Source organism: Hipposideros armiger, unplaced genomic scaffold, assembly GCF_001890085.2.
Source record: "Hipposideros armiger isolate ML-2016 unplaced genomic scaffold, ASM189008v1 scaffold_64, whole genome shotgun sequence".
NCBI lineage: Eukaryota > Metazoa > Chordata > Mammalia > Chiroptera > Hipposideridae > Hipposideros > Hipposideros armiger.
The window spans coordinates 2,033,196-2,059,909 of record NW_017731414.1 but is presented as its reverse complement, the minus strand read 5'-3'; the positions used below and the strand labels follow the sequence as shown (position 1 = coordinate 2,059,909).

Genomic DNA, 26,714 nt, shown 5'->3' with positions numbered 1-26,714 from the left:
CTCGGCCCCCTGCCCCCAGGCCTGAGTCCCACCCAGAGTCCTGTTCAGGTCAGAGGGCAAAAAGCTGGGTCCTAACATTTCTCTGGCCATGAGGGGGTGACTCAATTTCCCATATAGAAAATGTGGCATTGCTCTGGAATTACATCCACATTCAAGGTCTTGTAAAGCACCTAGGGCAGGCCAAGCCCTGGGCTGGACGCTGGGACCCTCCTGTCCGACAAGCCATGGTCATACTGCCCTGAGGGCTTCCCAGACAAGTGGGATGGGGTGTGGGATTCCCAAAACAAGGGCTGTCACATCTCTGGACCTTGGTTTTTCCATCTCTACAATGAGAAGGAAAATATCACCCACCTCAAGGATCATCATTATTCCTATGACAAGGTCCCCTTGTTGGACCATCCACAACCCAGCTTGGAGCACAAGGGATAAGATCCAGGCGGTCCCAAATATTCCAGTCCAGAGGGGCAAGTTGGCTGTTTAAAATCAGGGTTGAATCACTTTCGGGTCTTCTGATTCCAGTCGCTAAGAGGAAACAGTTCAAGTGTGGATTGAGAAGACGGAGGGAGGTGGGTAAGGGGTTGTTTAATATGGACAAAGTTTTAGTTTTTCAATGAAGAGTTCTGGAGATGGAATGTGAACATATTTAATGCTACTAAATGGCATACTTAATTATTAAGATGATAAATTTTATGTTATGTGTTTTTACTAAAATAAAACATAATTTTTTAAAAAGGGACAAAACCAGGAGATTGGAATCAGATCTGCCTCTCATCTACAATGTGGCCCTGAGCACACGTCTTGCTTCTCTGGGCTTCTGTTTGCTCCCTGCCCCCACCCTACCCCCGCCTCCTCTCCCAGCTCCGGGTCATGGTCGCTACCCAGAGTTTGATGATTCCTGTGATTCTGCATTTCCTCATTTCAACCCTTCAGGTAAGAAGCTGGGCTGGGAGCAGCTTTGGAACCAGTGATGGAGTGAGGAGGCCCCTCCTATATGGGCTTCTCCTCTGCCATCTGCCAGCCATTTGGAAGTGACAGGCTGGCAGCAGCGGCTGTTTCAAGCCAAGCCTGTTTCCTTGTGATGTTCGAGGTTGCCTGGTTCCCTGGAGGAGGTCAGGAGGCCAGCAGAATAGGGAAGAGTTTCAGCCAGGCCTGGAGCTGCCCCCATGGGCAGCCTTCCAGGGAGGCCTGGGCTGGAGCTGGGACCGCCACCTTTCCTGTGGGCAGAGGGCAACAAGAGGTAACATTTGGAGATGGAGGCAGAGGATAGAGGCTTGGCACACTGCCAAGGTCACCTCCATTGAAGCAGATTGGTCCCAATAGCCTGTGATCCAGAAAGCTCCTGAGGCAGGAGCCTGGGGTGGGGGATCCAGGCTCCATCATGTCTACCTATTCAGCATCTGGTACGGTCCAGAAAAGGCTGACCCCTCCTTCATTAGGAGAGCCTGACTCAGGCCCCTGGTCTGACCAGTCAAATTCCTCCATCTCCGGCTCCCCACCACCACTGTGATTGGTTCCAAGAGCATTGAGAGTCAGCCCTGAGATCTCTGGTGGGCCTATCAGGGGAAAAAGGCTGAAGAAATGTAAGGCCGGCCCATTTTTGCCACCCCAAGGGGCAGGAAGAGAACTGAACCAGGGAGATGCAAATCAGGGCAGTCATGAGACACAAACTCACACCCACTAGGATGGCCATAATCAAAAATCTAAAAAACAAGTGTTGGCAAAGATGTGGAGAAACTGGAACCCTTGCGCACTGTTGAATGGGAATGTCCAGTGGTGCAGCCACTGAGGTAAACAGTGTGGCGTCCCTCAGAAAGTTAAACATAGTTATCATATGATCCAGCAATGTCCCTCACAGGTATATACCTAAGAGAACTGAAAACAGGTGTTCAAACAAAAACTTGTACACACATTCATAGCAGTCATTATTCACAATAGCTAAAAGGTGGAAACAAGCCAAGTGTCCCTCAACTGGTAATGGATAAATAAGATGTGGTCTCTGCATACAATGGAGCACTATTCAGGTATAAAAAGGAAGGAAGCACTGATACGTGGATGAACACTGAAACGTGGATAAACCTTGAAGATATGTTCAGTGAAAGAAGCCAGATGCAAAAGGATGCATGTTCTATGATTTTGTCTATATGAAATGTCCAGAACAGGCAAGTCCATAGAGACAGGAAGTAGATCAGGGGTTGCCAAGGGATAGGGGATGGGGGAGTGTGGGTGGAGGGTTGGGGAGTGACTGCTAATGGGAACGGGGTTTCCTTTTGGAAGGAGATGAAAATATTCTGGAGCTAGATAGAGGTAATAGTTGCATGACTTCATGAATGTACTAAAAACCACTGAACTGTATACTTCAAAACTGTTAAAATTATAAATTTTGTGTCATGTGTATTTTACCACTTTTTTTTTTTTTTTAAGGAAGAAGAATACAGCTGATGGAGAGACAGACCCTGAAGGAAGGCATCATTTGGGCTTCCAAATCCAGCCATACCTGAAGGCGGCCCTGCTACTGGGGTAAGGCAGCGAGGCATGGGCTTTCTTTCCCTACAACCTGGTTTCAGAAGATCATCTACATTTGTTCATGCTCATGTCCCCATCATGATGAGAACAGCCCTCACTGAAGGTGCTGGAGGCCTCGGAAGGGTGAGAACCCCACTCCCTGGTCCTCTGCTTTCCCATCTGTAAGAATGGGAGGTGGACAAGTTCCTGCTATGCCAGCAATACCAGGTCCCAGTGTGCAGTTACTATGATCATGTTTCGTACCCACAGCAGCCCTGTGAGCAAGACGTTCTGAGCTCAGTGAAGGGAAGACATCACCAAGTCTCACGCCCTGGCTTCCTCGCTGTGCCACACCTGGAAGCAAATGCCTAGGGCCCCAAGAGGACAAAGGCTGGGGCCCCAAGAGTCAGCCCAGCTGGGTGCTGATGAGCTCATGCTTAGCATCCAACAGACCTGAGTTTTGAGTCCTGGCTCTGGCTCTCTGTGATCCTGAGCCAGAGGTCTCCACCTCTGGGCCTCAGTTTCCCCTCTCCAAAACAGACTGGTTGTTCTGGGTGTCAGGTGTGGGGTCTGCTGGGAGAACAGTTGCTGTCCCAGGAGAGCTCATTAATACATGGATGTGTCTGGTGGAATCCGAGCTGAGCTATGAGTCCTGGCTTGGGCAGAGGCAAGAGCTGGGTGGAGGGGCAGCCCATCAGTCTACTGCCTCCCAGAGGGGACGTGCCAGGTTACAGCTTCCCCTCCTTGCCGTGTTGTTGTTGGCTTTTAAAAGGACATGAATGTAGAAGTAACTCATTGATTCTTTTTCCACTTGCTGCTGAGCACTCGGCGTCCCAGTGCACTTGGCTGGAGGCTGGCACTGTTTCCCGGCACCTGGACTGCCTCACTTGGCACAGGGATTCACTGAGTGGCGGTTGGCTGGCTGCAGGCATTGGTGATGGTGTGGCCCTTCTCTCTTGTGGCTGCCCCAAAGATAGGGGAGAAAGCACCTCATAGCCCCCGTGACCCCTAGGAACCTCCTTGGATAGTCAACAAGTAAGGATGTAACTGAGAGGGAGGTTCTGTTGGAGTCAATTCTGAGACTCCATCCTGTGGCACCTCAGAAATGGGATACTCCAGTGCCATGTCTCAGCTCTCCCTGGGGTCCTGTGGCTTCTACCATTTTATAGTTCTGTGCTTCTGCTGACTGGTGGCCACATCACCCTAGGTCCATGGCTCTCTAACACTGTGGTCCCGTGGCTTTAAGATCCTACAATGCTGTGGCTTTAGCATTCTGTGGCCCCATGGCCCCAGGATCCACAATTCTGTGGCCTTAGCATGCTGTGGTCCTGTGGTCCTAGGATCCTATAGTTGTGTGGCTTTGGCATTCTATGGTTCTATGGTTCCATCAACCCATGATGTTATGACTCTGTCATTTCTTAGTTCTGTGACTCCTTGTTCTGTGGTCTCGTGACTCTTGGATTCTTTGGAATGCCATGGCTCTAGTAATTATTCAACCCAGTGGTAAACAGAGTAAGGAAGATTCAATGGGTAGGTACCTACTATGTGCTTTACCTCCATTCTCTTATTGATTCCTCATAGTGACCTCTGAATGGGGTCATCACATAGCCAGAGAGGCTCCTGGGGAGAGTCCATCTATCAATTTACCCACCCACTCACCCATCTAATCATCTGCTCATCCACTATCTGTCCATCCATCCCCCCACCCAGCCATCCCATCTATCCACCTATCCATCATCCATCCATCCACCACCCATGTACCTATTCATCCCGATTCATCCATCTATACAATTATCTGTCCATCCGTCCATCCATCCATCCATCCATTCATCCATCCATCCATCCGTCTTCTCACCCATCATACAACCATCCATTCACCTACCTGTACATCCATCCATCATTCATTTATTCCATCATGTGTGTGAGATACTGGAGACACAGTGGGGAACAAGATGGTGGGTCTCATTTGACATAGCCACATAGCTCATGTAACACATAGTCCCAGGCTGTGTGATAAAGCTGTGATGAAGGATGCTTAGGGCACTTTGGAGGCCAGAGGAGGCCACTAACCTGCCTGGATGAGGAGGAGAGAGTTAAGGGGATGGTGCACTGGGAGCAGTCAAGTAAAGGGGCTGGAGGCCAGAAAGAGATGGGGCTGGAGAGGCTCATGGAGCCCAAATATGGCTCCCAGCTCATGGCTTTGTCCTTGCGCAGGGCTCCCATCCCCACACCCCTCCCTGTGGTCCCACCTTCCCAGAACCATCTCCCCAGGCTGAGTGGCCTCCCTGACCCCTGGGCTCCTTCCAGCCCAGCCAGCCCTACTGTGCAGTGAGCACTCCATGCAGCTTGTGTGCACTTGACCCCCCAGGCCATATATCTCAGGGCTGAGAAGCCAAGATCTCCTCCAACCCACTGGCTGTGAGGGAAGGGTCAATGTCTGTCCAGTGCAGCGATTCTCAACCTTCCTAATGCCGTGACCCCTTAATACAATTCCTCATGTTGTGGTGACCCCCAACCATACAATTATTTTCGTTGCTACTCTATAACTGTAATTTTGCTGCTGTTATGAATCGTAATGTAAATATCTTTTTGTTTTCCAATGGTCTTAGGCGACCCCTGTGAAAGGGTCATTCGACCCCCAAAGGGGTCGCGACCCACAGGTTGAGAACCGCTGGTCCAGTGGATGAAGCTATTTAGTTTCATCCCACTGATCAATAATCACTTATTTGGCACCTGTTTTGTGCCAGTCTTCCCACTTTGGGACTGGGGTTCCTCCCTGCTTGGTAGCCTCCCTCCCCAGCTGGCCCATGCCCCAGCCAGGCTCCTGTCAGCCAGGCAACCAGTGGGTAAACACACCCCGCCCTCAGCCTCAGTCCATCCATCACAGGGCTGAACAAGGGCCTCCTGTTAATGAAACGGGGTGGGGGCTAGAGAAGGGCCAGAGGAGGGGGCATGAGGAATTGGGGGTAAGGCTCTGTCCACACACACCCCTGCCCCAGACAGAGCTGCAGAAACTTGGGTGGGGTACCCTTTTCCTTTGGCAAGGCTGTGTGCCTTTATGAAGAGGGAAGGGATTATGTGACTTCCCTCTGAGCATCCAGGTCCCAAATCAAAGAGACAGGACAAACCTGCCTTGCTGAGCCTCAGTTTGCCTGTCTGGAGAGTGGAGACATTACCAACTAAGAACTCATCACTTTTTGTGGACGAACTCATTCAGTTCTCACGATGACCAATGACCATAAGAAGAGGGGCTCTTAAGGTCTCCATTTTCACCATGGTTTTGACTGCTACTGTTATGGTGTGCAAATCTTTAGGCATTTACATTTTCACTTCATTAGACAGAGAGGCCCTGCTGCCTCCCACAATGACCAGTTCCTGCCTCCTGAAGCTGCAGAGGGTAGGAGTGAAAGGAACAGAAAGGGAAAACCCACAAAAGTGGTTGGCAAGGTTTTGAGCGTTTGGTACTTTACTGAATAAAATTGTAGCCACTGTATTTATCATTTCCTTGTTTCTTTATCATCACCTTTCAAGGAGCCTGGGACAAAATGGGCACAGAGCTGGGACAAATGGAGGGTGGGAGATAGACAGGGTTTGCTGAAGATCAGAGAGCAAGTCAGGGTGAGCCTACCAGGCTCCAGTGCCCAGATGGCACCTTGTCTCCCTGCCCCCCACCGCTTGGTCCTTCTGGAGAGATGGGTTTAGTGGGGCTGTTAGAGGCAGGCTGGGTCAGACTCCTTGGCCATGGCCTCCTTCTCTGCTCTGATGAATTCCCCAGACCCTGGGCCTGCGGCCGAGCCCGCCCAAAGCAGGGCGGCTGCCTTCCCGACATATTTTCCCTCTGGATTCACAAGGGGAGGCAGCTGGGCAAGCTAGGGGCGCCCACATGTCTCCTGGCCCAGTGGGCCTCTGCCAGGAGGGGCCTCGGGGGCCCCATCACACAGGCACCAGCCCCATGGCCCCAGCCTGGCAGGGCTCCCAGAACTGCTGGGTCTGGCATGATGGGAAGGGGAGCTGGCTGGGGTGCCAGCCAAAGGCTCAGGCCAGGAGGTCCAGAGCAGTGGAGGTTTCACAGTTAATGAGGGGCCTTGGCCAGCATTTCTCATCTGGATTCTGTAGCCAAGGGCAGGCAGGCGGGTGTGAAAGCCTTAGGGGTCCTGCCCTCCCCAGTTCTAATCCCGGCTGTGTGACCTCGAGGTGTCTCATCTCCTCACCCAGGAAAATGTGAATAAGAACTCTCTGAGGTGTAAGTGACATAGTGTGTAAGTCCCACGTTGTATAATGAGGCTGACACTGGAGCCAGATGCTGCCCACGGGTTCACTCATTCAGTCCTCTCAAAAAGGATCACCCCCACTTTACAGGTAAGAAACTGAGGCACAGACAGGTCAAGCAACTTGCCTAGGTCACACAGCAAAGCTGTGCCTGGCTGACATTCGAACCCAAGTGTGTCCTAAAGTACAGTGCTGGCAGGGGTTACTATTATCAATATGAATGATGTTACATTAATTATAAGGAATAATAACAATGTTACACTAACAGTAGCAGGTACTGTCATGGCTCACCCAACCCTCCAACCTTCCCTTTCTACACTGGGTCCCCAGGTCCCCAAGGAGCCCCCAGGCTGGAAAGGACAGAACTAAACAGACACTCCCAGTCCTGGGGGTCAGGCCAGCCCAAGCTTCTCTGCCAGGAATACTCTGCTTTGGATCCCAGAGGACTGTCACACAAGCACCAGCCCTTAAGCTCTGCTCAGGAAGAATAGGGAGGGCTTCCTGGAGGAGGGAGCAACATGGCCAGGATTAGAAGGACAGAGGAAAGTATTTAGAGTGGCAGGGAACAACAGCTACAAAGGCTGGGAAAGAGTGAGCTATTCTGGAAGTGAGACTGGTGTGCATGGGAAGAGGGGGACATTGCCTGGAAGGGGGAATTCAGGGCTGATGAGATCCAGGAGGCACAAGGGTGAAACCAGAACACCCATCTCCAGGCCTCTGTTGTCTGACCTGCAAACGGGACATCCTCGGGGACTCTGCTTTGCCATTCCCTCTGCCTAGAGTTTCCTTCCCCACTTCTCCCCATGGCCCAAACAAGGCCACGTGTGTGTCCAAGCCCCAGTCCTGTGCCCAGCTTGTAGCAGGAGCCTGGCTTCCATGTGCCCTTGCCCCAGCTGCATGAGGCACACACAAGCCCGTCGGCTCCACTGGAGCCATGGTTTTCCTAAGAATTCCAGCACCAGCCTGAAGCGGCCCCCAGGTATTCTGGGTGCCAAGGAAAACAGGAGGTGAGCTCATGGCCCGGCCACAGGCAGCAGGCAATGCAGGCACTTCACTGGAAATGTCCAGGCTGGGGCCAGCTGTTCCCATTCAGCCTCCCCTCCAGGCCCACCCTTTCTCCCTCACCCTCTATGGCTCCCATTGTCCTCAGAAGACAGACTAAGCCCTGTACTACTGGCATTGCTTCTCCTGAGCCTCAAGATGTCTCTACCCTGAGATCAGTCTATCCATCAGGCTCATTTCTGCCTCAGGGCTTTTGCATATGCTGTTCCTCTACCTGGAATGATTTCCTTCATCTTTTTGCCTGGCCATGTCCTCCTCATCATCCTAGTCCTAGTTTGGTGTTCCCTCCTTCCCTGGGGAGCCTGCCCAGACTCTCCCCACCCCAGGCTAGGTCAGGCATCTCCTTGGAGCTCCGACTGCTGCCTGTGTGTCCCCCATCATAGCCCTGGCCCCTCTGGATGTTTATATAGCTGTCTTGCACCAACCTGGACTCCCCATGAGAGAGAGGCCTGATCTGGCTTGTTTAGTTTGTGTCCCCAGCATCCAGCACAGGACATGATATACAGTAAGTGCTCAATGCAAACTTGTGGAATGAATGTGCCTAAAATTTCCCCACCTCTAAGCTCCACATACTTCCCTCTGCCAGAACTGTCTCCACCTTTTCCCTCTGCTGACCTGAGTCCTGTCTTTCCTTGAGGTTTCCTTGCTATCTCCTCCAGAAAGCCTCATTGATTTCTCAGCAGCCTCCCAGGAGAACAGATCTGGCTAGGACTCTACCCTGGCTTCATACCTCCCTTCAAAGTGGCCTTAGGCTAGTCACTTCTGCCATTTCCCTGTCTTTAGAATAGAGGCTGTAAGCCTCCAGAGGGTAGGGGTGGAGAGGGTTAACTCCAGAGAACTGAGGTGTTTTGCATCTCAAGAACATGGCTAGGCTGGGGTGGGGGGATGATCTTCCTGATTAGCAGTCATTTTCATTTTTATTACAGGCTGTTCCCACAGCAGTTGGAGCAGAGCTTGGAAGGTATGGTGAAGTCTCAACAAACACAAGTCTGGGGACCCCCTCAAACCTCCAGCAGGAGCCCTTTAATTTGTGCACTCCCCCTGCTGGGAATGGACAAATGCACAGCCCATTGCATAGGCTGGGAAACTGAGTGGGTTCTCGCCCATGGGCAACCAGGCTGCCCCCACCAGCACCCACCAGCTAGAGAACTGCAGAGAGGATAGACCAGAATGGGGGTGGGAGGAGACCCTGAAACTCTCTGGGGGTGAGGGTCCAGGAGCAGGACCTTATGGATCTGGGTAGGGAGATCTAGGGTCCCTGCTATCATCTGACCCTTCATTTTCCTGTAATAATCATCAGCATTAACAGTAATACTAATTAGTGCCATTGTGTAGGGGGAAAACTGAGGCACAGAGAGACATCACTTGCCCCATTTTGAAACAAGTGAGGAGGGAATTCAGCGTCAGTCAGCGAGACCTAAAGCAGGGACAGCGGTGGAAGTGGGTCCTAACCTTTAGCCACTCTTGACTTTGTTTCCCCAAGTGTGAGTTGATAGGGGCCGCCATGGTGATCGCTTTGTTCCCAGTTGCGCCCCAGATTTGAAATAAAACAGGCACTCAAAAAATAAGTGAATGAGAGGGCTGGAGAGTGGTCCCAACTGTCTCCCTGCCCCACCGACCCCTGCACTGGCCCCCGATGACTCAGTTTCCCTGCCAGGTCTCAGTTCAGACACACCGGGTGGGGCCTTGAACACAGAGGCCAGTGCTGTCTGTTTACCCTGTGGCTGGACGCTGGGCAGGGCCATGGTGGGCCGTCCCTGGGGCGGCTGCGCCGCTGGGATAAATAGGCACTGCAGGCCTCGTGGGCGGCAGAGAGCAAGCTGCAGTCCAGCTCCCCACCGCCGCCATGGTTCTCTCCGCCGCCTGCGTTCTCCTGCTCTCCCTGGCCGCCCTTGGTGCGTCGGGTCAGGGCCAGATCCGGATGGGTAAGCAGAGCCCTCCCTGCGTCCGGCCCTCCCATTCCCAAATGGATCTAAGGACCAGCAGGAGGCCTGGGGTCGCGGATCCCTGGGGCTCGGGGCAGTTCACCAGAGAGTTCTGCGGGGGAGTGGGAGAAAGCAGAGAGCTCGGTAGAGGCTCAAGGAATGGGTTGGTTTCCAGGGTCCCTATGGCAGCGTGAAGTGGCAGGAGCAGGGTCCCGGGGCCCCGACACCCCACCAGCACCCCCTGTCGGTGCAGGTGCAGACCTGGGCCCGCAGATGCTACACGAACTGCAGGAGACAAACGCGGCGCTGCGGGAAGTGCGGGAGCTGCTGCGGCAACAGGTGCGAGCCAGGGTGGGCCGTACAGCAGTGCGAGGGAGGAGAGAGAGGTCTGGAAGGGGAGAGGGGCCTGTAAGGTAGGGGACAGTGGGGGAAGGGGACGGGAGAAGAGGGCCCTTGTGGAGGTGGAGAGAATCCTGGGTACCAAGATCGAGGAGAGGATTGTGGAAAAGGAACTGGGAAAGGGGGCTCCAGGGATAGTGGGTTCCGCAGGAGAGGGTAGGGGTCCGCGAGGTGGGAGAGGGGGGAAAGGGAGTCTCAGGGAAGGAGGAGAGGTGCTGGAAGGGTAGGGAGTCCGAGGGGAGTGGGTCCGGGGGGAGGAGAGGGGAGACCCGGAGTAGAAGGAGAGGGATGGAGCCCTATTAATTACACCTCTTATCCCCGGCGCGGCAGGTCAAGGAGATCACATTCCTGAAAAACACGGTGATGGAGTGTGATGCATGTGGTGAGCGCAGCTGGGGAGGCAGAAGTCGCGGCGGCCGGAGATCAAGAAGCTGTGGGGAGACAGAGGCAGAAACGAAGAGCGAAGGAGAAACGGGGAGGAAAAGAGGAAGAGAACGGAGTCTAACAGATAGATTGGACGAACAGGGAAGGGAGACAGATTATAGGAAGGGGACAAACAAAAAGAGGCAGAGGCCGTGCGGGAGGTGCAAAAAGGTAGAGAGGCGTGGAGGGAAAAGCTAAAAACGCAGACGAGCGGAGAGCTGGAGACTGGAGAAACCCGTGGGGACAGCGTGAGCAGTGTGAGGTGTGGTTCTGGTAAGCTCCGCCCATGGGTGTGGCTCTGACTGCACGCTCCTCCCCCGCAGGGATGCAGCCGGTGCACACCCCGGGCGTGAGCGTGCGGCCCCTACCCCAGTGTGCGCCAGGCTACTGCTTCCCCGGCGTGGCTTGCACCATGACGCCGAGCGGCGCTCGCTGCGGATCCTGCCCCGCGGGCTTCACAGGCAACGGCACACACTGCGCCGACATCAACGAGGTGCGCCCGCCCCCACTGCCCGGACGATCCTCCACCGCCTTCCCCCACAACTCCCCACCGCCCCCACGACCTCCTTTTCCGGTGGGGGTGCTCGCCCCGAGGGCCCCTCACCGCCGGGGGCGCAAGTCCAGAAGACCTCCCCACAGCCGGAGGACACCCACCCCAACCACTGCCCTGACCTCCACCGACGCCCGCCCCGACGAACCCCTTCAAAGCCAGGGACAACTCCTCTACCGCCGGGAGTGGTCCGCCCCAACAACTCCCCTCACCACCAGTGCTATTCAGCCCCATCAATAGATCCTTCCACCACCGCGGGGAGCCGGCCCCAACGACACCCTCCCCCCACACCGTCGGTCATCCACGCCCCGACGACCACTTCCATCCTCTGCTCGGGACGCAGGCCCTCACAATTCCTTCTCCCGCCCATGACCACCCAATTCACCGGGTTCCTGGAACAGCCCCTCCAGGCGCGCCTGGTCGCGCCTCTGGCCGCACCAAGGCAAAGTCGCGTCTGACTCCTGGCACGATGGCCTTCGCCCCACGTGGCATCCTCCTCCAAGTGTTGGCTGATGGTCTTTAGACTTTCTAACTCCAAGCCTAAGGAGCCATAAGGCGCGGCTTTGTGAGGGACCCAGCTCCGCGTCCTCTGATCCTCCGTGGCCCTTCCTCCTCCAGTGTAACTCCCATCCCTGCTTTCCCCGTGTCCGCTGCATCAACACCAGCCCCGGCTTCCGCTGCGAGGCTTGCCCACCCGGGTACAGCGGCCCCACCCACGAGGGCGTGGGGCTGGCTTTTGCCAAGGCCAACAAGCAGGTGAGGGCCTTGAGGGGGAGCATTTTGTTGAGTAAACTTGTCCTCCAGCCTCGGGACCTTTTCCCTGCCTCTTCCAGCGTGAGGGGTTGTGGACCAGGGTCTGGAGGGAGTCAGTGGGGAAGGGTCCGCGTCAGGGATGGTTGGGATTGGGGGCGGAATGGAGGGGACAGGTAGCATGCAAAGGAGACGTGAACCAGGTCCTAGGTGTCTGCGTGAGGGCGGTAATCTATGCGCTCCCTCCCAACCAGGTTTGCACTGACATTAACGAGTGTGAGACCGGGAAACATAACTGCGTTCCCAACTCTGTGTGCGTCAACACCCGGGTAAGGCCCGGGAGGAGAAGGGAAAAACGAAGAGAAGGGGCGGAGGAAGGGGGCGGCCCGAAGTGGCAGCGGCCGGGGCTGACCAGCCGCGTCCTGCGCTCAGGGCTCCTTTCAGTGCGGCCAGTGCCAGCCCGGCTTTGTGGGAGACCAGGCGTCCGGCTGCCGTTCACGCTCACAGCGCTCCTGCCCGGATGGCACACCAAGCTCGTGCCACGAGAAGGCCGACTGCGTCTTGGAGCGCGATGGCTCGCGGTCGTGTGTAGTGAGTGCGGGCGCTTGGGAAGGGGCATGGAATGGGGAGGTGGGGTCAGTGATGCCCAAAAATCTACTCACCACCCCACCCGCAGTGTGCCATCGGCTGGGCAGGCAACGGGCTCCTCTGCGGTCGCGACACCGACCTTGACGGCTTCCCGGATGAGAAGCTGCGCTGCGCAGAGCGCCACTGCCGGAAGGTGGGCGGGGGCATGGGCGTGGTCTGGGGGTGAGCGCGAACGGAGGGTGTGGCCACCGTGGGGTGGGCGGGACTCTGGCCACGCCCCCCACGCCTGCCCTGCACTTTCCTAGGACAACTGCGTGACGGTGCCCAATTCAGGGCAAGAGGACGTGGATCGCGATGGTATCGGAGACGCCTGCGACCCTGATGCTGACGGAGACGGGGTTCCAAACGAGGAGGTGGGCCACGGCGGGGCCTAGGCGAGCTGGGTGGAGCGGGGCTTGGGCGAGGGGCACGGTCTCAGAGGTCGGATTCGCAGATCCCGTAGCGAAGAGGGGCTTCCTGCAGAGGAGGCGTGGCCTCGGAGACGGGCTGGTCTCGGGAGTGACTTTTGCCTCTCCTGGACTGATTCCCCCCCTCAACCGGTCCCGTCCCCCAGGACAACTGCCCACTGGTGCGGAACCCAGACCAGCGCAATTCGGACAACGACAAGTGGGGCGATGCGTGCGACAACTGCCGGACCCAGAAGAACGACGACCAGAAGGACACAGACCGGGACGGTCGAGGCGACGCCTGCGACGAAGACATCGACGGTGACCGTGAGCGTGGCAGGGGGAGGGGCAGGCTTGGCTGGGTGCGGGACTTGGAAGCCAAGGGGGTGAGCTTACCTGAGGCGCCTAGGGCCTCAGATTGTGCTCCGGCAAACATAAAAAACGCCAGCTGTGTCGGATACTGCAGGGCTGTCTGGGGTTTAGGGCCGAAGAGTTGCCATTTTTACACCTGAGCATAGGAGCTCAGTTGGTGCATTCACAGGGCAAGGGGAAGGCCGCTGAGCTGCCCACGAGTGAGGGCCAGTCCCTTCCCTGGCCGTCCATTCATGAAGGCTGGGCCCTGGGCACGAGTACTTGATTTAACTTTGTAGCAATTGTGAGCCAGGGGACAGGTCCCAGGAAAGCTCCAGGCTTGCACCTGCCCTGCTGAAGTCAGCCTGGCCCCTTCCCGATCTTGTGGTCCTGTCTTGTTCCCCTGCTTCCCGAAGGGATCCGAAATGCTGTGGACAACTGCCCCAAGGTGCCGAACCCAGACCAGAAGGACAGTGATCGTGATCGTGTAGGGGATGTCTGTGACAACTGTCCCCAGAAGAGCAACCCAGACCAGGTGAGGGCAGACCACAGCTGGGTTAGAGCTCAGGTGTGAGCCCTAGGCTGTTTAACAGAACTGCACAGCCCAGTCAAAACAGCCTCAGAGATGTTCCTTGGAGTTAGGAGGACCTTGGCTCAGGAACTCGGGGTGGGTGGGAGGCTTCTGAGTCCCCCTGCCCTGATCATGGACCTTGTACTCCCTGCAGCGGGATGTGGACCATGACTTTGTGGGAGACGCTTGTGACAGTGACCAAGACCAGTAAGGAAGACTTCTGGGGTGGTGGTGGGGACCCAGGGTGGGCAGCCCCTGACTGGACCCTCTGGGGATCTCATTGTCTCTCTGTCCACCCATTCTAGGGATGGGGATGGACACCAGGACTCTCGGGATAACTGCCCCACAGTACCTAACAGCGCCCAGCAGGATTCAGACCGTGATGGACAGGGTGATGATTGCGACGAGGATGATGACAATGACGGAGTCCCAGACAGTCGGGACAACTGCCGCGTGGTGCCCAACCCAGGCCAGGAAGACTCGGACAGTAAGGCGGGAGCGGGGCCTGTAGTGGGGATGGGGTGTGTGATGCCACTGGGGCGGAGTTTAGAGTAGGCGTGGCAGGGGCCAGTGGAAGGTGGTGGCGGGGCGGGGGCGTGGTGTGGGCGGGTCCTATCGCTGATCTCACCGCTCTCGGGTCTCCCACCTCCTCTCAGGGAACGGCGTGGGCGACGCGTGCCAGGGTGACTTTGACGCAGACAAGGTGGTGGACACGATCGACGTGTGTCCAGAGAATGCCGAGGTCACTCTCACTGACTTCCGTGCCTTCCAGACGGTCGTGCTGGACCCCGAAGGCGACGCGCAGATAGACCCCAACTGGGTGGTGCTCAACCAGGTGGGGGCAGAGACAAAGCGGAAGGTGGGGGGAGCCCAGGACCCCTACTTAGGGTCCTAAGCTAGGGCCGGGGAGCCGAGGGCCCCACGGCCAACCTGAGGCCCTTCTTCCTTTGACGCCATCAGGGGATGGAGATCGTGCAGACGATGAACAGCGATCCTGGCCTGGCTGTGGGTGAGACACAGGGAGAGGCGAGGTGGCGCTGGGAGCTGCTTGGGGGCGGGGCCAGAAGAGGGCGGGGCGGGGCTAGAGTGTGGTCTGGGCGGGGTCAGGGAGGGGCTGTGTCTGGATTAGGGGTTGGGGGTGAGGCGGGTCTACGGGAGTATCTGGGCACAGAAGGCAAGCTGGACTCTGGAGGAGTGGGGTGTGGGGGCAGGCCAGGGCCTGGTTAAGGGTAGGGGCTGGCATCCAGGACCCCATTGGTTTCCTACCTCCCCAGGTTACACGGCCTTCAATGGTGTGGACTTCGAAGGAACGTTCCACGTGAACACTGCCACCGATGACGACTACGCTGGTTTCATATTTGGCTACCAGGACAGCTCAAGCTTCTACGTGGTCATGTGGAAGCAGATGGAGCAGACATACTGGCAGGCCAACCCTTTCCGTGCTGTGGCTGAACCTGGTATCCAGCTCAAGGTGTGTAGGGGTGGGGGGGGGCCCTACGCGACCTCTTACACCACCCCCTGTAGGAGGCCCCAAACCCTTCCACAGACTCCCAAAGCCTGTACAGCCCCCGGCATCAAACTATGGACCTCAAAGCCTTCCCACTCCCAGCCCTCCTCTGGATTCCCACAGGCCCCAAATCCTGCCAATTCCTCCCACAGGCCCTCAAACTCTCCTCCAGCACCCCCCCAATCTTCCTTTGAGCCCTGAAATCCTCTCACCCAGCCCTAAGCTTTTCTTCATGTTCCAAATCCTGCTGCCAACCTTCTAGACTACACTATGTTATAGAAACTCTCCAGCAAATTTCCCAATTTCTTTTTTTTTAATCGTTTTCTCTCTCTCTCTCTTTTTTTTTTTTTTAAAGATTTTTATTGGGGAATTGGGGAAGGGGAGCAGCCAAGTTGTTGTCCTTCAGTCTTAGTTGTGGAGGGCACAGCTAGCTCAGCTCCAAGTCCAGTTATCATCCGGCCATTGGCAGCTCACAGCTGCTCAACTCAAGGTGCTGTGTTCAATCTTAGTTGCAGGGGTGTGCAGTCCACCACGCCATGTGGGAGTGGAACCAGCAACCTTGTTGTTAGGAGCAGTGCTCTCACCAGCTGAGCCATCCTGCCACCTGTTGGCAGCTCAGCGGCAGCTCAGCTCTGGTGCAGCTCACTGGCCCATGTAGGAATCAAACCAGCAACCCTGTTGCTCAGAGCTCGCACTCCTAACCAACTGAGCCACTCGGCCGGCCCCAAATTTCCCAAATTCTTTAGACTTCAGCTTATTCCATGGATACCCAAAACTTTCTACAGGTCACTAAATTCTCTTGCAGACCCCAAATCTTCCCAGACCTCAAACCTATCCAGACTCTCAAATCCTCATGAGCCCCTAGACCACCACTGCCCCCACGACACACCTGTAAATCTCCATATGGTCCCCAAGAAGGCATTCCTATGGGTCTCCCATCCAAGTCCCCCCCCCAGGGCCTCCATCACTCCTCCAGGACCTGCAGCTACCAGGCAGGATGCTGGAGGGGGGGGGGGCTCCAGTGCCCTGTGCTGACCTAATCTCTGATCTGGTGACCCTGTCCCTGGAAATGTCAGGCTGTAAAGTCTTCCACGGGCCCTGGGGAGCACCTACGGAATGCTTTGTGGCACACGGGGGACACAGCATCACAGGTGAGGCTGTTGTGGAAAGACCCCCGCAACGTGGGCTGGAAGGACAAGACATCCTACCGCTGGTTCCTTCAGCACCGGCCCCAAGTGGGCTACATCAGGTGGGCACTCTGCCTCTGCTAAGGGACTGAGTCCCTGTTCTGCCCTGGCTCCCAGGGGCAGGGAGGAGGTTCTGGGGGCCTTGATCCCCTTGTCTGTAAAGTGTAAACAATGTGGGCAGCTAGAATTAACTGTGATTGACCCTAGGGCACAATGCTACTCCCAGAACCCAGAACACAGCAGGGCCTCACCTAGAAGGCGGGGTCTTACCCACTCTCCGTTTTTCAACCCTCACTCTGTGCTGCCAGGAAGTCCACGTGTTCTGCTTAGTTAGCACCTACTGTGTGCAGGACCCTGATGTCCATCTTGTTACACAGGGAAACTGAGACACAGGTCAGGAGCCCCACCTGTCCTGAGTGTGATCCAGGCAGGAAGTACCCACGGCCCCCACTCTGAGAGAGGAGGGGCCCCATCTTCTAGGGCAGGATGCAAAAGTTCTGAGGGGCTTCACTGTCCCTGCCTAACTGCTCCCTGCAGAGTGCGATTCTACGAGGGCCCTGAGCTGGTGGCTGACAGTAACGTGGTCTTGGACACGACCATGCGAGGTGGACGCCTGGGGGTCTTCTGCTTCTCCCAAGAGAACATCATCTGGGCCAACCTGCGTTACCGCTGCAATGGTAGGTGTAAGGCCTACCGGGGAATGTGGGGTCTGCCCCACCAGCCTCATCCCCTCTCACCCATCTGCCCTCTCTCCCTCCACAGACACCATCCCAGAGGACTATGAGACCCAGCGGCTGCTGCAGGCCTAAGGACAGTGGGGACCAGCCACTAGATGATGGCCACCTTCTTGGCTGCAGCACCAAGGGCTGGCCAGCTTGGGGAGAGGAAAGGGATCAGGGAGGACAAAATAAAGTGTGTGTGTGGCAGGGTGGTGGCTATTGTCTTTGCTTTGGGGAGATGGCAGGGTATATGGCCTTGGAGAGTAGGGACCTGTACCTGACTCCCCTCCTGACTAGAGTGCCTAGCCCTGATTTGGGAGGCCCCAGGCCTGTGCTGCATCCCACCCATTTGTGGTCATGGGCCTGGACCTCCACCCCTGAAATGTCTGCTCCAGGATCGTGGGGAGTGGGTTGCTCCCTTTCCAGGCCCCAGACCCAAGTAGCTGGCTGGTGGGGGGAAGTGGTAAGGGGCGTGTATCTTTGTGTCCATGTTCATGCATGTGTGTGTATGTGGCCTGTGTGTGGCTCCACCTCATGTGCCTGCAATACCCATGTTTCATCTCGGGTGGGGGAGAGACAGGAAAAAAGGGGAGGAGACAGAGACGAAAACATTGGATTTTTATTAGGTTTCATTACAAAGGATGCAAAGGTACAAAGACAAAAGCGTCCACGCCAGAGGACGGGCAGGGGCCGGCCAAGTGCACCCTGAGCCGCCTGCCCCCGCCCGATGCAGGCGTCCACACACACGGCCCACAGGACATCCACAGCTGAGTGTACATGCTGGGGGGGCAGAGCCAGCCTGGGGACAGAGGGACACAGGCAGGGGAGGGCTCCAACTCATAGGTTTGCATATATTAGTGATGCCACCCAGCCCCTGGGGGGGCAGTTTCCTGGGGAGGGTACGGCGGGGCCAATGGACCTCAGCTGCCAAAGCCCTCCTGGTGGCAAAGGCCACAGCACTGTCCCCTTGTCCCCAGTGGGCAAGAGGTCAGAAGTGACTGACAGGTTAGGATGGGATGGGCATCAATTGCCCCCAAATTCCAGAACCCTACAATATGGGAGCAACACCCCTGCCCCCGCATATGCCATATGTCCCTGGCTCCTCAGTATGGGGTGTTGGGGGCTGGCCAGGAGAGTGGAAGGCAGAGGGAGCCGTCTACAGCCCTGACATCCAGCCCCTGCCCCTCACCCTGACTGGGAGCAGCCTGGGGCCCTGAGACCCATGGGTCTGAGCCATTGATAGGAGAAAGACTGAGGCCCAGTTCACAAGGATCATTTCTATTCCCCATGCCCTCAGGAGTTCCCCAGTGCCCAGGCCTGGGGGTGCAAGTCACCCCACTCCCTCTCCTGAGGAATGACCAGTTGCCTGTGGCACAAGGGTATAAGGAGAGGTGCCCAAGTCCCACCTGGCCAGCACCCCTGGAGGAATGACCCAAGTTCCCCCAGTCACAGGAGAACTGGGGCAGAAACACACCAGGTGCCCACTCACCCCAGACAGGCATCCCAGATGGGCAAGGCACTGAGTCCTCCCCCCGGCTCTGCAGGCCATGTGGGGAGGGCTCAGGTAGCCACAGCCCCTCACCTGGAATGCCACCTGCAGGAACAATGGGCCAGGACCAGGATGCCTAGTCCCCTTGACCTTCCAGCCCCCACACTGGGTCCCAGGCAGCCTCTGACCATGGCTCCATCAGAACCCAGGGAGAATGACGGGTGCTGCTGCTTTGTCAGCCCCTCAATGCCTCCAGACCTCACACACCCAGCCTGTACGGGGGTGGAGTGCATTCTTTGGAAATGCAGATAGCTCAGAGTCCAGTGGAGGGGGGTTTGGAAGGATGTTTGGTTATGAACCAGCTCAGGGTCCCCTAGAGGTGGTGGTCTGGGAACGGGGCATGTTCCCATGTGATCTCAGCTCTGGGGACCCCTCTAGTGACAGTCGCTCGTGGGCACTCATCAGGTCCAGGACACCAGACATGGGGGGGTTGGCGATCCTGCTGCCCAGGCCCAGCCCAGCCCTGTCCCACCTGACCAGCCACAGGCCCGACATCTGACATCCACCCTCACTCAGCAGGACGCATGGATGGATGGACATGAGACCCTCCATGCAGGGTCTCACTGTGGTGTTTGACAGAGCTGACCTCACCTGACCCACTCTGACACCTGGGCCTCACACGTGACTGCCCTGCTGGTAGCCCTCCAGGGAGCTCAGCTGATGGAAATCAGGCCAAACACACTGACCACTCAGAGCCCTCCTTCCAGCCCTGAAAATCCACAAGCAGATAACAGCACAGAGAGGCAGAAAAGTACAACCTGCACACTGGAGTGTGAGGTGTCACTAAGGAAGGGGCCATAAGTGCACACCCCTACCCTGGACAGCTGGTCCCAGGGAGCCCTGTGGACCACAGCGAGGGTGGGGCTGGACCCAGCACAATTAGGCCCTTTCTACTGTGGTTTGTCCCCACAGGGGAGCCTGGCTGGCTTTTGGGCCATTGGCTATAGGGTCTCCAAATTTTGCTGAGGGGTTGACCTGCCCCCTGAGCTTTCCACTGAGGGCCCCAGGGCCCCCTTGCCCCGAGACTGGCACTGACCCTTCCTGCCCACAGTGTCAAGGGGAGGGGATGCAGCACCGCCTGTCTTTACCCCGTAAGGGCAAGGAGGGGGGCAGTCGGCATGGGCGTCTGTGACAGGGGACATGATCCCAACAAAACCCTGCCTTTTCCAGTCAGCCCTGGGTACAACCCTCTTCTCTGGAGGACACAGAGGGGCCGACCCCTGGCTCCATCCCCCGTGCCCAGGAGTCACATGGGGGAACAAACTCACTGCCCTGGGGACTTAGAGGGCAGAGGGTAAACCAAGGCAGGTGGGACAGGCGAGGCAGCTCGCGTTCCCAAGGGAAAGGTTTGCACAGCTGAGGGGGCTCGGCCAAAGCCGGGAGTACTCTAGGGGTGCTGGGGGAACAGCACGGCAGGCCTCTGAGCCCATGTGGACCGTGTGTCCAGGCCTGACCTCCAAGCTTGCCCCGAGCACGTGAGCAGGACGCGGGTGGTGGGTGTATATACAAGATGCAGGCCCGGGCCCGCCCCTCATGGCGCAGCTTGCCTGAAGTCACAGTATTTCCACTTCACAAGTCAGAGGACTGATTCCCTTAGGCTGTCTTGCCTCAGAAAGTCTTGGCAACTCAAGAATATTTAGTAGAGAAGTGATATTAAGAAAAAAACAAAGTTTCCTGTTGCAGACCCCATAAGCCTCCCCAGTCCCAGGTGAGGTTAACCCCTTGGAAGACACCGGGACACCTGGCCACTGGCTCCTGGTGGTGGTGGTGGAGGGGGCCCTCCCAGAATAGCTCTGCACCTAAGCCCCTCACAGATCGAGGCCATGTGTTAATACAATGTCACTTGTGCTCCCGGCTACGGGCCTCTCCTGCCTGTCTGCACCCAGAACAGGCACCAGGCAGATGGGAAGCGTGGGCTGACAAGGTTCCCTCACTGAGTTCCCAACGCCTTGTTTGAAAGTTGCATCCAGGAAGGTTGCTTGTAATTTTATTAAGGCCATTTTTAAAAAAGTTCTACGTACAAGTCTAATGGTAACCAAACTCTTCTATATACATGTAGATTTTCTTTTAAAACAAAAATGTCCCCATCGCTATCCCCGCCTCCACTGTGGGGAAGAGGACAGGCCCTGGACCTGGATGGACTGACACCATGTCCCCCAGCCCAAATGGTGGTGGGGACAAGTGACAGGGGGCCTTCTTACCTGTGTGGTCACCCAGCCACTTAGACATGTGCTAACAACTTAGCTGGGGAGCAAGAAGGGATGGTCGCTGGGATTAAATCTGGCTCCCCCAGAGGTGAGGGCTCCCAAGATCCAGGCGGAGGAGTGGTCGCAACACCACAGAGAAATGCACCAGGCAGAAGTGTCAGCCTGAAGGCAGGTGGAGGAGCAAGTCGAGATGCAACTTGGGAGGGACTGAAACAGAGGTCCCTACTAAAGCAGCCAACAGAAAATAAAGCCTGTCTGCTGTCCCTCACAGGGCCTGAAGGGCACAGAGGCAGTCAACTCAGCTTCCTGAGGCACTTGAAGCACCTGGAAACCTGCCACTAAAAACACGCTGTTCTTTGCCTCCAAACCCAGCCCTGCCAGGCGGAGCTACAAAAGAGGTGGCTGGAGGGGTGTCAGCTGGTTCTTGGGGTGGGGGGTGAGAGACAGCCTCGTCTCTGGAGCCTCTGGGAGCAGAGGGGCCACAGATGCTGCCAGCCTCAGGGTCTGGGATGCACCCGCCCTGAGGATGGGCAGGCACCTTCAGGAGGGCCTGGCAGAGCCGGGTCTTCTCTGGAGACCCTTAATAAAAACAATGGCTCCTTCCCAGGAGTCTGTTACGTGGCCGGAGCAGAGGCACTTCCAACCACCTGAGCTTCTGCCAAAGTCCCCACTTGGCACAGCTGGCTTTCACTGGGCCAGCCGGGCAGCCGCTCAGCCCTTCTGTTTTGAGATAACTTGCAGTGAAATTAAAGAGGCCAGAGACAGCTCAGACAGTGGACTGCTTCCAGTTAGCCTAAAAAATGTATAACATAGGATTTCTGGAATAAAAACATGCTCTCAGGCAAGCGTTGGCTTGTACGAGTCAGGTCCTCGTCTACAGCCAAAATGTAAATACAAACCAAAAGAAACAAACAAAAAACACAACAAAAATGCCCTGGCCACCCCCTCCCCACGTATCTGTAAATAACAGTAACAATGAGCACAATACAGAGAAGGAAAGATGAAAACAAGTTTTAAAACCCCCAGAAATGCCCCCTGGCAGCCCCAGAGGGACCTGGTGGGGGGTGAGCAAGGCAGGAGGAGGCTGGGAAGATCTAGCTGCTCCGTTTATACCTTTGCATTTGCCCCCACAGGAAGGGCTCTAGCGTTCTGTGCGCTCAGGAATATAAAAGACAGCAGTCAAAATAGTGTTTATTTCGAGCTGGGTCTGCCCCTCTCTCTGGCACCCTCTCCCTTTGGCGGGTGGGGCTGGCTCTCTACCTAACCATGGGCTGGGGCTGGCAGGTGGGTGACTGGGGACGAAGGAAGGCAGTGAGAGCTGGACAACAGTCGGAAATGAATGTCAGCCCACCACGTCGCAGACCCCGGTGACCCCAGGCCGGTGGCCCTGCCCAACACACTTTCTGCATCTTACAGGGATAGATGGCTCATGGCCCGGGTTAGGAGGTGAGAGAGCACGCGCAGAGGGCAGATCCGAGGGGTCAACGCTCGGCCTCCCGAGAGAGGTGGACAGCTGGGGGGGCAGGTGGGGGTACTTGGCGGCATTGCAAGCTCAGAATCACAAGCTCAGCCGTTTGCAGGGACGGAGTGTGCAGTCCCCAGGCTCAGGGAGATGCCGTCGGGGCCACTGACCGGCGGGGTGATGGTGCCAGACGTTCACTCACAGACGGTCCATCCGGAAGGTGTCCTCGGTGGCCGGGTCGGCCAGAACCATGTCAGGGTCGTTTAGCATGTGCAGTCCGTCCAGGGTCAGGGGATCAATCTTGAGTTCATCCAGGGGGAACTGGCTATCGGAGTCGAAGCTGACATCGCCAACCCCAGCCAGTGTGCTGGTCAGTTCTTTAGAGAGGCTGGGAGGGGACTCTCCAGTCACTGGGAGGGGGAACAAGTCTCAGCTCAGCTCTGGCTCCCCACCTCATACTCTGGGAAGAGGAACTGGGCCACCCCAGGGGTGCTTACTGGGAGTCTGTGCTCCAGGGGACACTGATGTCTGGGGGCATTTTTAGTTGTCACGACTGAGAAAAGGTGCTACTGACACCATAGGTGGAGACCAAGGACACTGCTCAACACCCCATAGTGCACAAGATGGCCCCACCTAGAGAAAAACCCAGCCCCAGACATCAGCAGGGGCCTTTCCCCCTCAGCCAGCTGGTCTCCTCCGTTTGCGTCAGAGAAGCAGGCTAGGACGTGTGCATCAGGGGCCCTCCTTGTGGGCTGGAGGAAGTCTGGGTTCCCCCAGAGACCCAGGTTCAAACCTGAGCCCCCTCCTCTACTTGCAGGGAGTTCTTGGGCCTCAGTTTCCCCATCTGGGAACCAGTATGCAAGTCCTGGTGTTCCTCAGGTGTCTAAATCACCCTCAGGGTGGGGAGGAAGCACCGAGTCAGAACTTGGGGTCCAGGCATGACATCCCCACAACCTGGAGATGTCAGTGGGGACCACCAGGGGGTGTTCCCCCCCAATCCCATGACAGCCCCAGCTTACAAGGGAACTGTTTCCTTCTTCAATAAAACCCAAAACCTTTGGGGAGAAGCTAGGGGTGGGGAGGGCATCGGAGGTCTGAGCTCTGTGCTAGATAGGGCAGGACTTCCTCACACGTCATGTGCATCCCGGGGCGCCTGGGCACTGTGCTTAGGCCTCTTGGGGACATTTATTGCGTGTAAAAGGTGTTACATATCTGTTGGCTGCAAAAGACATACCCTGTCAGGGCCCACCCCCTGCCCTGATCACCTGCGTCCCCAGCACACTGAGGGTTCAGGGGCCTGGGTGGAGGGTGTGGGGCTTGGTGACTGGCTGTCTAGTTCTTGCGCTGAGCACAGGGTGCTGGATGCCTGGTCTAGGGTCCAGGTGTGTGTCCCCCTGGCCTGTCTGCAGCCCAGCAGTAAATCAAGGTTGTGGGTCTGGCCTCCTTGGGTCCATGTCAAGGGTGGGGACACCTCAGTCATGTCATGACTCACCCTCAGGGTAGGTGGGGGGGCTCCCTCTCCCCTGGGCCTGAGGCCGATTGCAGCTGCCAGACCCTAAGAGGACACCAGGACTGAGACCCTTGCCCAGGACGACATGCACAGGGCCTCACCTGTGAGAATGATGTTAGGAATACTGCTGTGGCTGGGGTAGCCCAGCTGCTGTGCGTCTGGCAGGCTCCCGTGGCTGCCTGTCAGGCCCATCATGGCTGCCTGTGAGTAGTTGAGTGTAGAGCCCGGGCTGTACAGACTGCTGGAGCTGATGGCAGTCTCCATCATGTTGAACTGCTCCAGCTAGGAGGGGACACAGGGTGTGAGGCTGGCCGCTAGCCCCAGCGGCAGTGGGCTGGCCTTCCTGCAGCTGCTGGGACCACCTCAGTAGGATGCCCAGTGCCATGCTCAGGTCCACCCTGGGGTACCTGCATGAGTCCCTCTGCCCCAAGGTATCACCCTCTCTAAGCCCACCTGGGCCTGCCCGTACACTCCACCCCCCTCAGGGCTTGCTGAATGGATGGATAAATGGATGCATGGGGAGTAACCAGCTCCAGGCAGCGGCCAATCCCTCCTGTGCCTGCATGCCTGACCCCAGCCTCCACAAAAAGCAAGTGTGACCTCCCGCAAACCCACATGCATGGCCCATGACGAGTGCCACTGTGACAGCCACTGCCCATCCCTGCTGGCATTCAATGGGCACATGCCAGGGGAAGCAAGAGCAGCCATGCGCTCCACTGCCTGGAGACAGAAGGGGCAGGAGTGGAGCTCATGCCCAAGGGAGGGCAGAGTCTGGGCGAGCGTCTGCTGGGGGCACTGTGGCCCAGGCGCCCGCTCACCTGGTGGGACAGAGCATTGGCCTGCCTGGCCGCCATCTGCTGCTCATAGTACGAGTCCCCAAACACACTGCCCAGGGTGGAAGAGTGCTGTAGATAGAAGAGAGGCCTGCTGTTGTCACGGTCCCTGAGACCAGGTTGAGGGGGGCAGGTGGTGGGAGCTCTCATAGGCCTATTGAGGCCACAAGGAAGTCCCTAGGACCTACTGGGGGATGCACAGGATGAGGGGGGCTGATGACAGCCATTTCAGGGCTCCCAGGAAGGCCCACTCTGAGCTGGTATCCCCCCTAATCTCAGGATGACTGCTTCTTTCCACTGCCTACTCCTGGGGGGCATCTGCACCTTGACACCTTCCAAAGTGCCATCCCCTATCTCTTCTCCTTGAGCCCAGGTGTAGGTGACCTCCGTTCCATCAGACAGAAGATGAGGGGGACACATGGAGATCAAAAACCCCATCTGATAGGCCCCAGAGGAAAGTGTGTGACTGGAGACAAGGGGGGAGGTGCCCTGAATGTTCAGGATGGGTCAAGCACTTGGTGACCCTTGTCAGGCCCCTGGGGAGACATGGGACAGGCCAGCAGGCCACACACACATGGACAGGACAGATGCAAAGCAAACACAGGACAAGCACATAGAAAGCCCCCTGCCTACCTGTTGGCCCCTTGCTGCCTGCCCTCAAGACCCCAGGGTCCGTGGGCAGGCATGTAGCCCCACTCATGCTTGTTCAAGGCTGGCTGGAGCAAGGGGGTGGGGGCTGCCCCTGGGAGAGGAGCAGGGGCCAGAACCTCAGAGGCAGTGGAGACACTAGAAAGAGGACCTTGGAGCTCCTGCCCACTACTGAGATGCTGCCAGCGATGGCAGGATGGAGTGGTGGGGTGTGGGAGGGAAGAGAGGGATGGCCGGCATGTGGCCAGACTGCCCCTAGGCACCAGGCCTGGAGAGAGACATCCCTAGCCCAGACCCCAAGTCTGTCTCCTCTGCAGGGCAAGGTAGCTTGTGAAAGCTATTGCACCGTGGCCATTCTCTTGTGTCCCAGGCGTGCCTCCTCTCAAATGTCTCCACAAAGGCCCTGGATCCCTCCCTTTGAGCTCCATGTTCTAGAAAGGTCTCCACATGCTCTGACAATGGCCGAAGCTTGAGACTTGGGCCTCCATTCCAGATGGGGTTGGCCACGGATCTACCGGCTGCTCTGGGTGTTCAGTGGGCTAAGAGCAGAAAGGAACAGACAGCTACCCCAACGGCAGGGAAGCCCCTGGGGACAAACGTTCTACTCAAACACCAGGGAAGAGTTAAAAATCACCAGCTTCAGGACTGAAAAGGGGGCTGAAGGTTTCAGCTGGGTTTGCCTATGAAGGAAACAGGTTTGTTCTGGGGTACCTGTTCCTGTGCCCAGGGCCTTGGTCCCAGACAGGCACAGTATGCCCATGGAACCCCAGGTTACAGTTTCTCTTGTGATGCCATGAGCGTTTGCCAGAAAGGTCTGCTTGGAATGGAAGGGGGAGGCAGCACATGGGACACAATTCCAGTTGCCTGAGGCCCAGGACATCTGCTCAAAGCCAGGTGTGGCCCCCACTGCCCCATGTATCCAGGGGGGATGATGGCTGGGCCAAAGAGGCATGGGGAGGTCTGGGACCATGGGACTGATGAGTGTGTCTTGCAGGACCTAACCTGCAGTGGAAAGTCAGGTCTGCCCTCTGCCTGGTACTGTTTGCCTCTGAACAAGCCCCTTGTCCCTCTAAGCCGGTATCTCCAGTTGGGGTCAGACAACCTGACAGCTCCGCCCTCACACCTGAGTGAGCAGCCTGCCTTCCTCGCCAGCACATAATGGACAGACATGGACCGACTAACAGGCATGGGCTTGACGAAACAGGAACACGCTCTGCCTGGAATGGACGACTTTGGTTCAGGCAAATATCTGAGAA

At 56.9% G+C, this 26,714-nt stretch overlaps 2 protein-coding genes and 1 long non-coding RNA gene across 7 annotated transcripts in view; 1 reads left to right on the top strand and 2 right to left on the bottom strand.

Moving 5' to 3' along the window:
• The window catches only part of LOC109382455 (uncharacterized), a 15,382-nt gene extending 2,765 nt beyond the window's left edge, over positions 1-12,617 (bottom strand). Inside the window, exons 1-5 of one of the 4 annotated variants that reach the window (XR_002123933.1) lie at positions 12,543-12,617; positions 11,516-11,670; positions 10,467-10,505; positions 10,020-10,146; positions 352-1,214 (exon numbers count right to left, since the gene is read on the bottom strand). This is a non-coding gene — a long non-coding RNA (uncharacterized LOC109382455). Of the gene's footprint in view, positions 1-351; positions 1,215-10,019; positions 10,864-11,515; positions 11,671-12,542 lie in introns of those variants that run through there. The other 3 variants (XR_002123934.1, XR_002123932.1, XR_002123931.1) reach the window with 3 other exon arrangements.
• Positions 5,125-17,458, top strand: COMP (cartilage oligomeric matrix protein). Of its 2 annotated transcripts, none has more exons than XM_019641965.1 (19): positions 5,125-9,758; positions 10,012-10,097; positions 10,488-10,539; positions 10,904-11,073; positions 11,749-11,886; positions 12,135-12,209; positions 12,313-12,471; positions 12,557-12,661; positions 12,774-12,881; positions 13,082-13,241; positions 13,682-13,800; positions 13,991-14,043; positions 14,142-14,323; positions 14,493-14,671; positions 14,797-14,845; positions 15,111-15,307; positions 16,420-16,592; positions 17,068-17,207; positions 17,293-17,458. In XM_019641965.1, exons 1-19 carry the CDS (start codon positions 9,680-9,682, stop codon positions 17,337-17,339), a joined length of 2,271 nt encoding a protein of 756 aa, XP_019497510.1. In that variant the 5' UTR covers positions 5,125-9,679; the 3' UTR covers positions 17,340-17,458. The 2 variants fall into 2 exon arrangements, with proteins under 2 accessions (XP_019497510.1, XP_019497509.1); XM_019641964.1 differs by having other exon boundaries at positions 9,934-10,097.
• Positions 17,459-17,848: 390 nt separating this feature from the next.
• Positions 17,849-26,714, bottom strand: part of CRTC1 (CREB regulated transcription coactivator 1) — a 60,318-nt gene continuing 51,452 nt past the window's right edge. Inside the window, exons 14-16 of the mRNA XM_019641842.1 lie at positions 24,796-24,882; positions 24,079-24,259; positions 17,849-22,877 (exon numbers count right to left, since the gene is read on the bottom strand). Coding sequence (XP_019497387.1) covers positions 22,666-22,877; positions 24,079-24,259; positions 24,796-24,882 — 480 coding nt within the window. The 3' untranslated portion in view covers positions 17,849-22,665. The remainder of the gene's footprint in view (positions 22,878-24,078; positions 24,260-24,795; positions 24,883-26,714) is intronic.

What these genes read in the sequence shown, in the direction of transcription:
- COMP (XM_019641964.1), top strand. Translation starts at nt 9,680, where the DNA reads ATGGTTCTCTCCGCCGCCTGCGTTCTCCTGCTCTCCCTGGCCGCCCTT. An exon ending in GATGGAGTGTGATGCATGTG is followed by an intron (nt 10,540 to 10,903) that starts GTGAGCGCAGCT and finishes CCTCCCCCGCAG; the next exon opens with GGATGCAGCCGGTGCACACC. An exon ending in TGTGACAGTGACCAAGACCA is followed by an intron (nt 14,044 to 14,141) that starts GTAAGGAAGACT and finishes CACCCATTCTAG; the next exon opens with GGATGGGGATGGACACCAGG.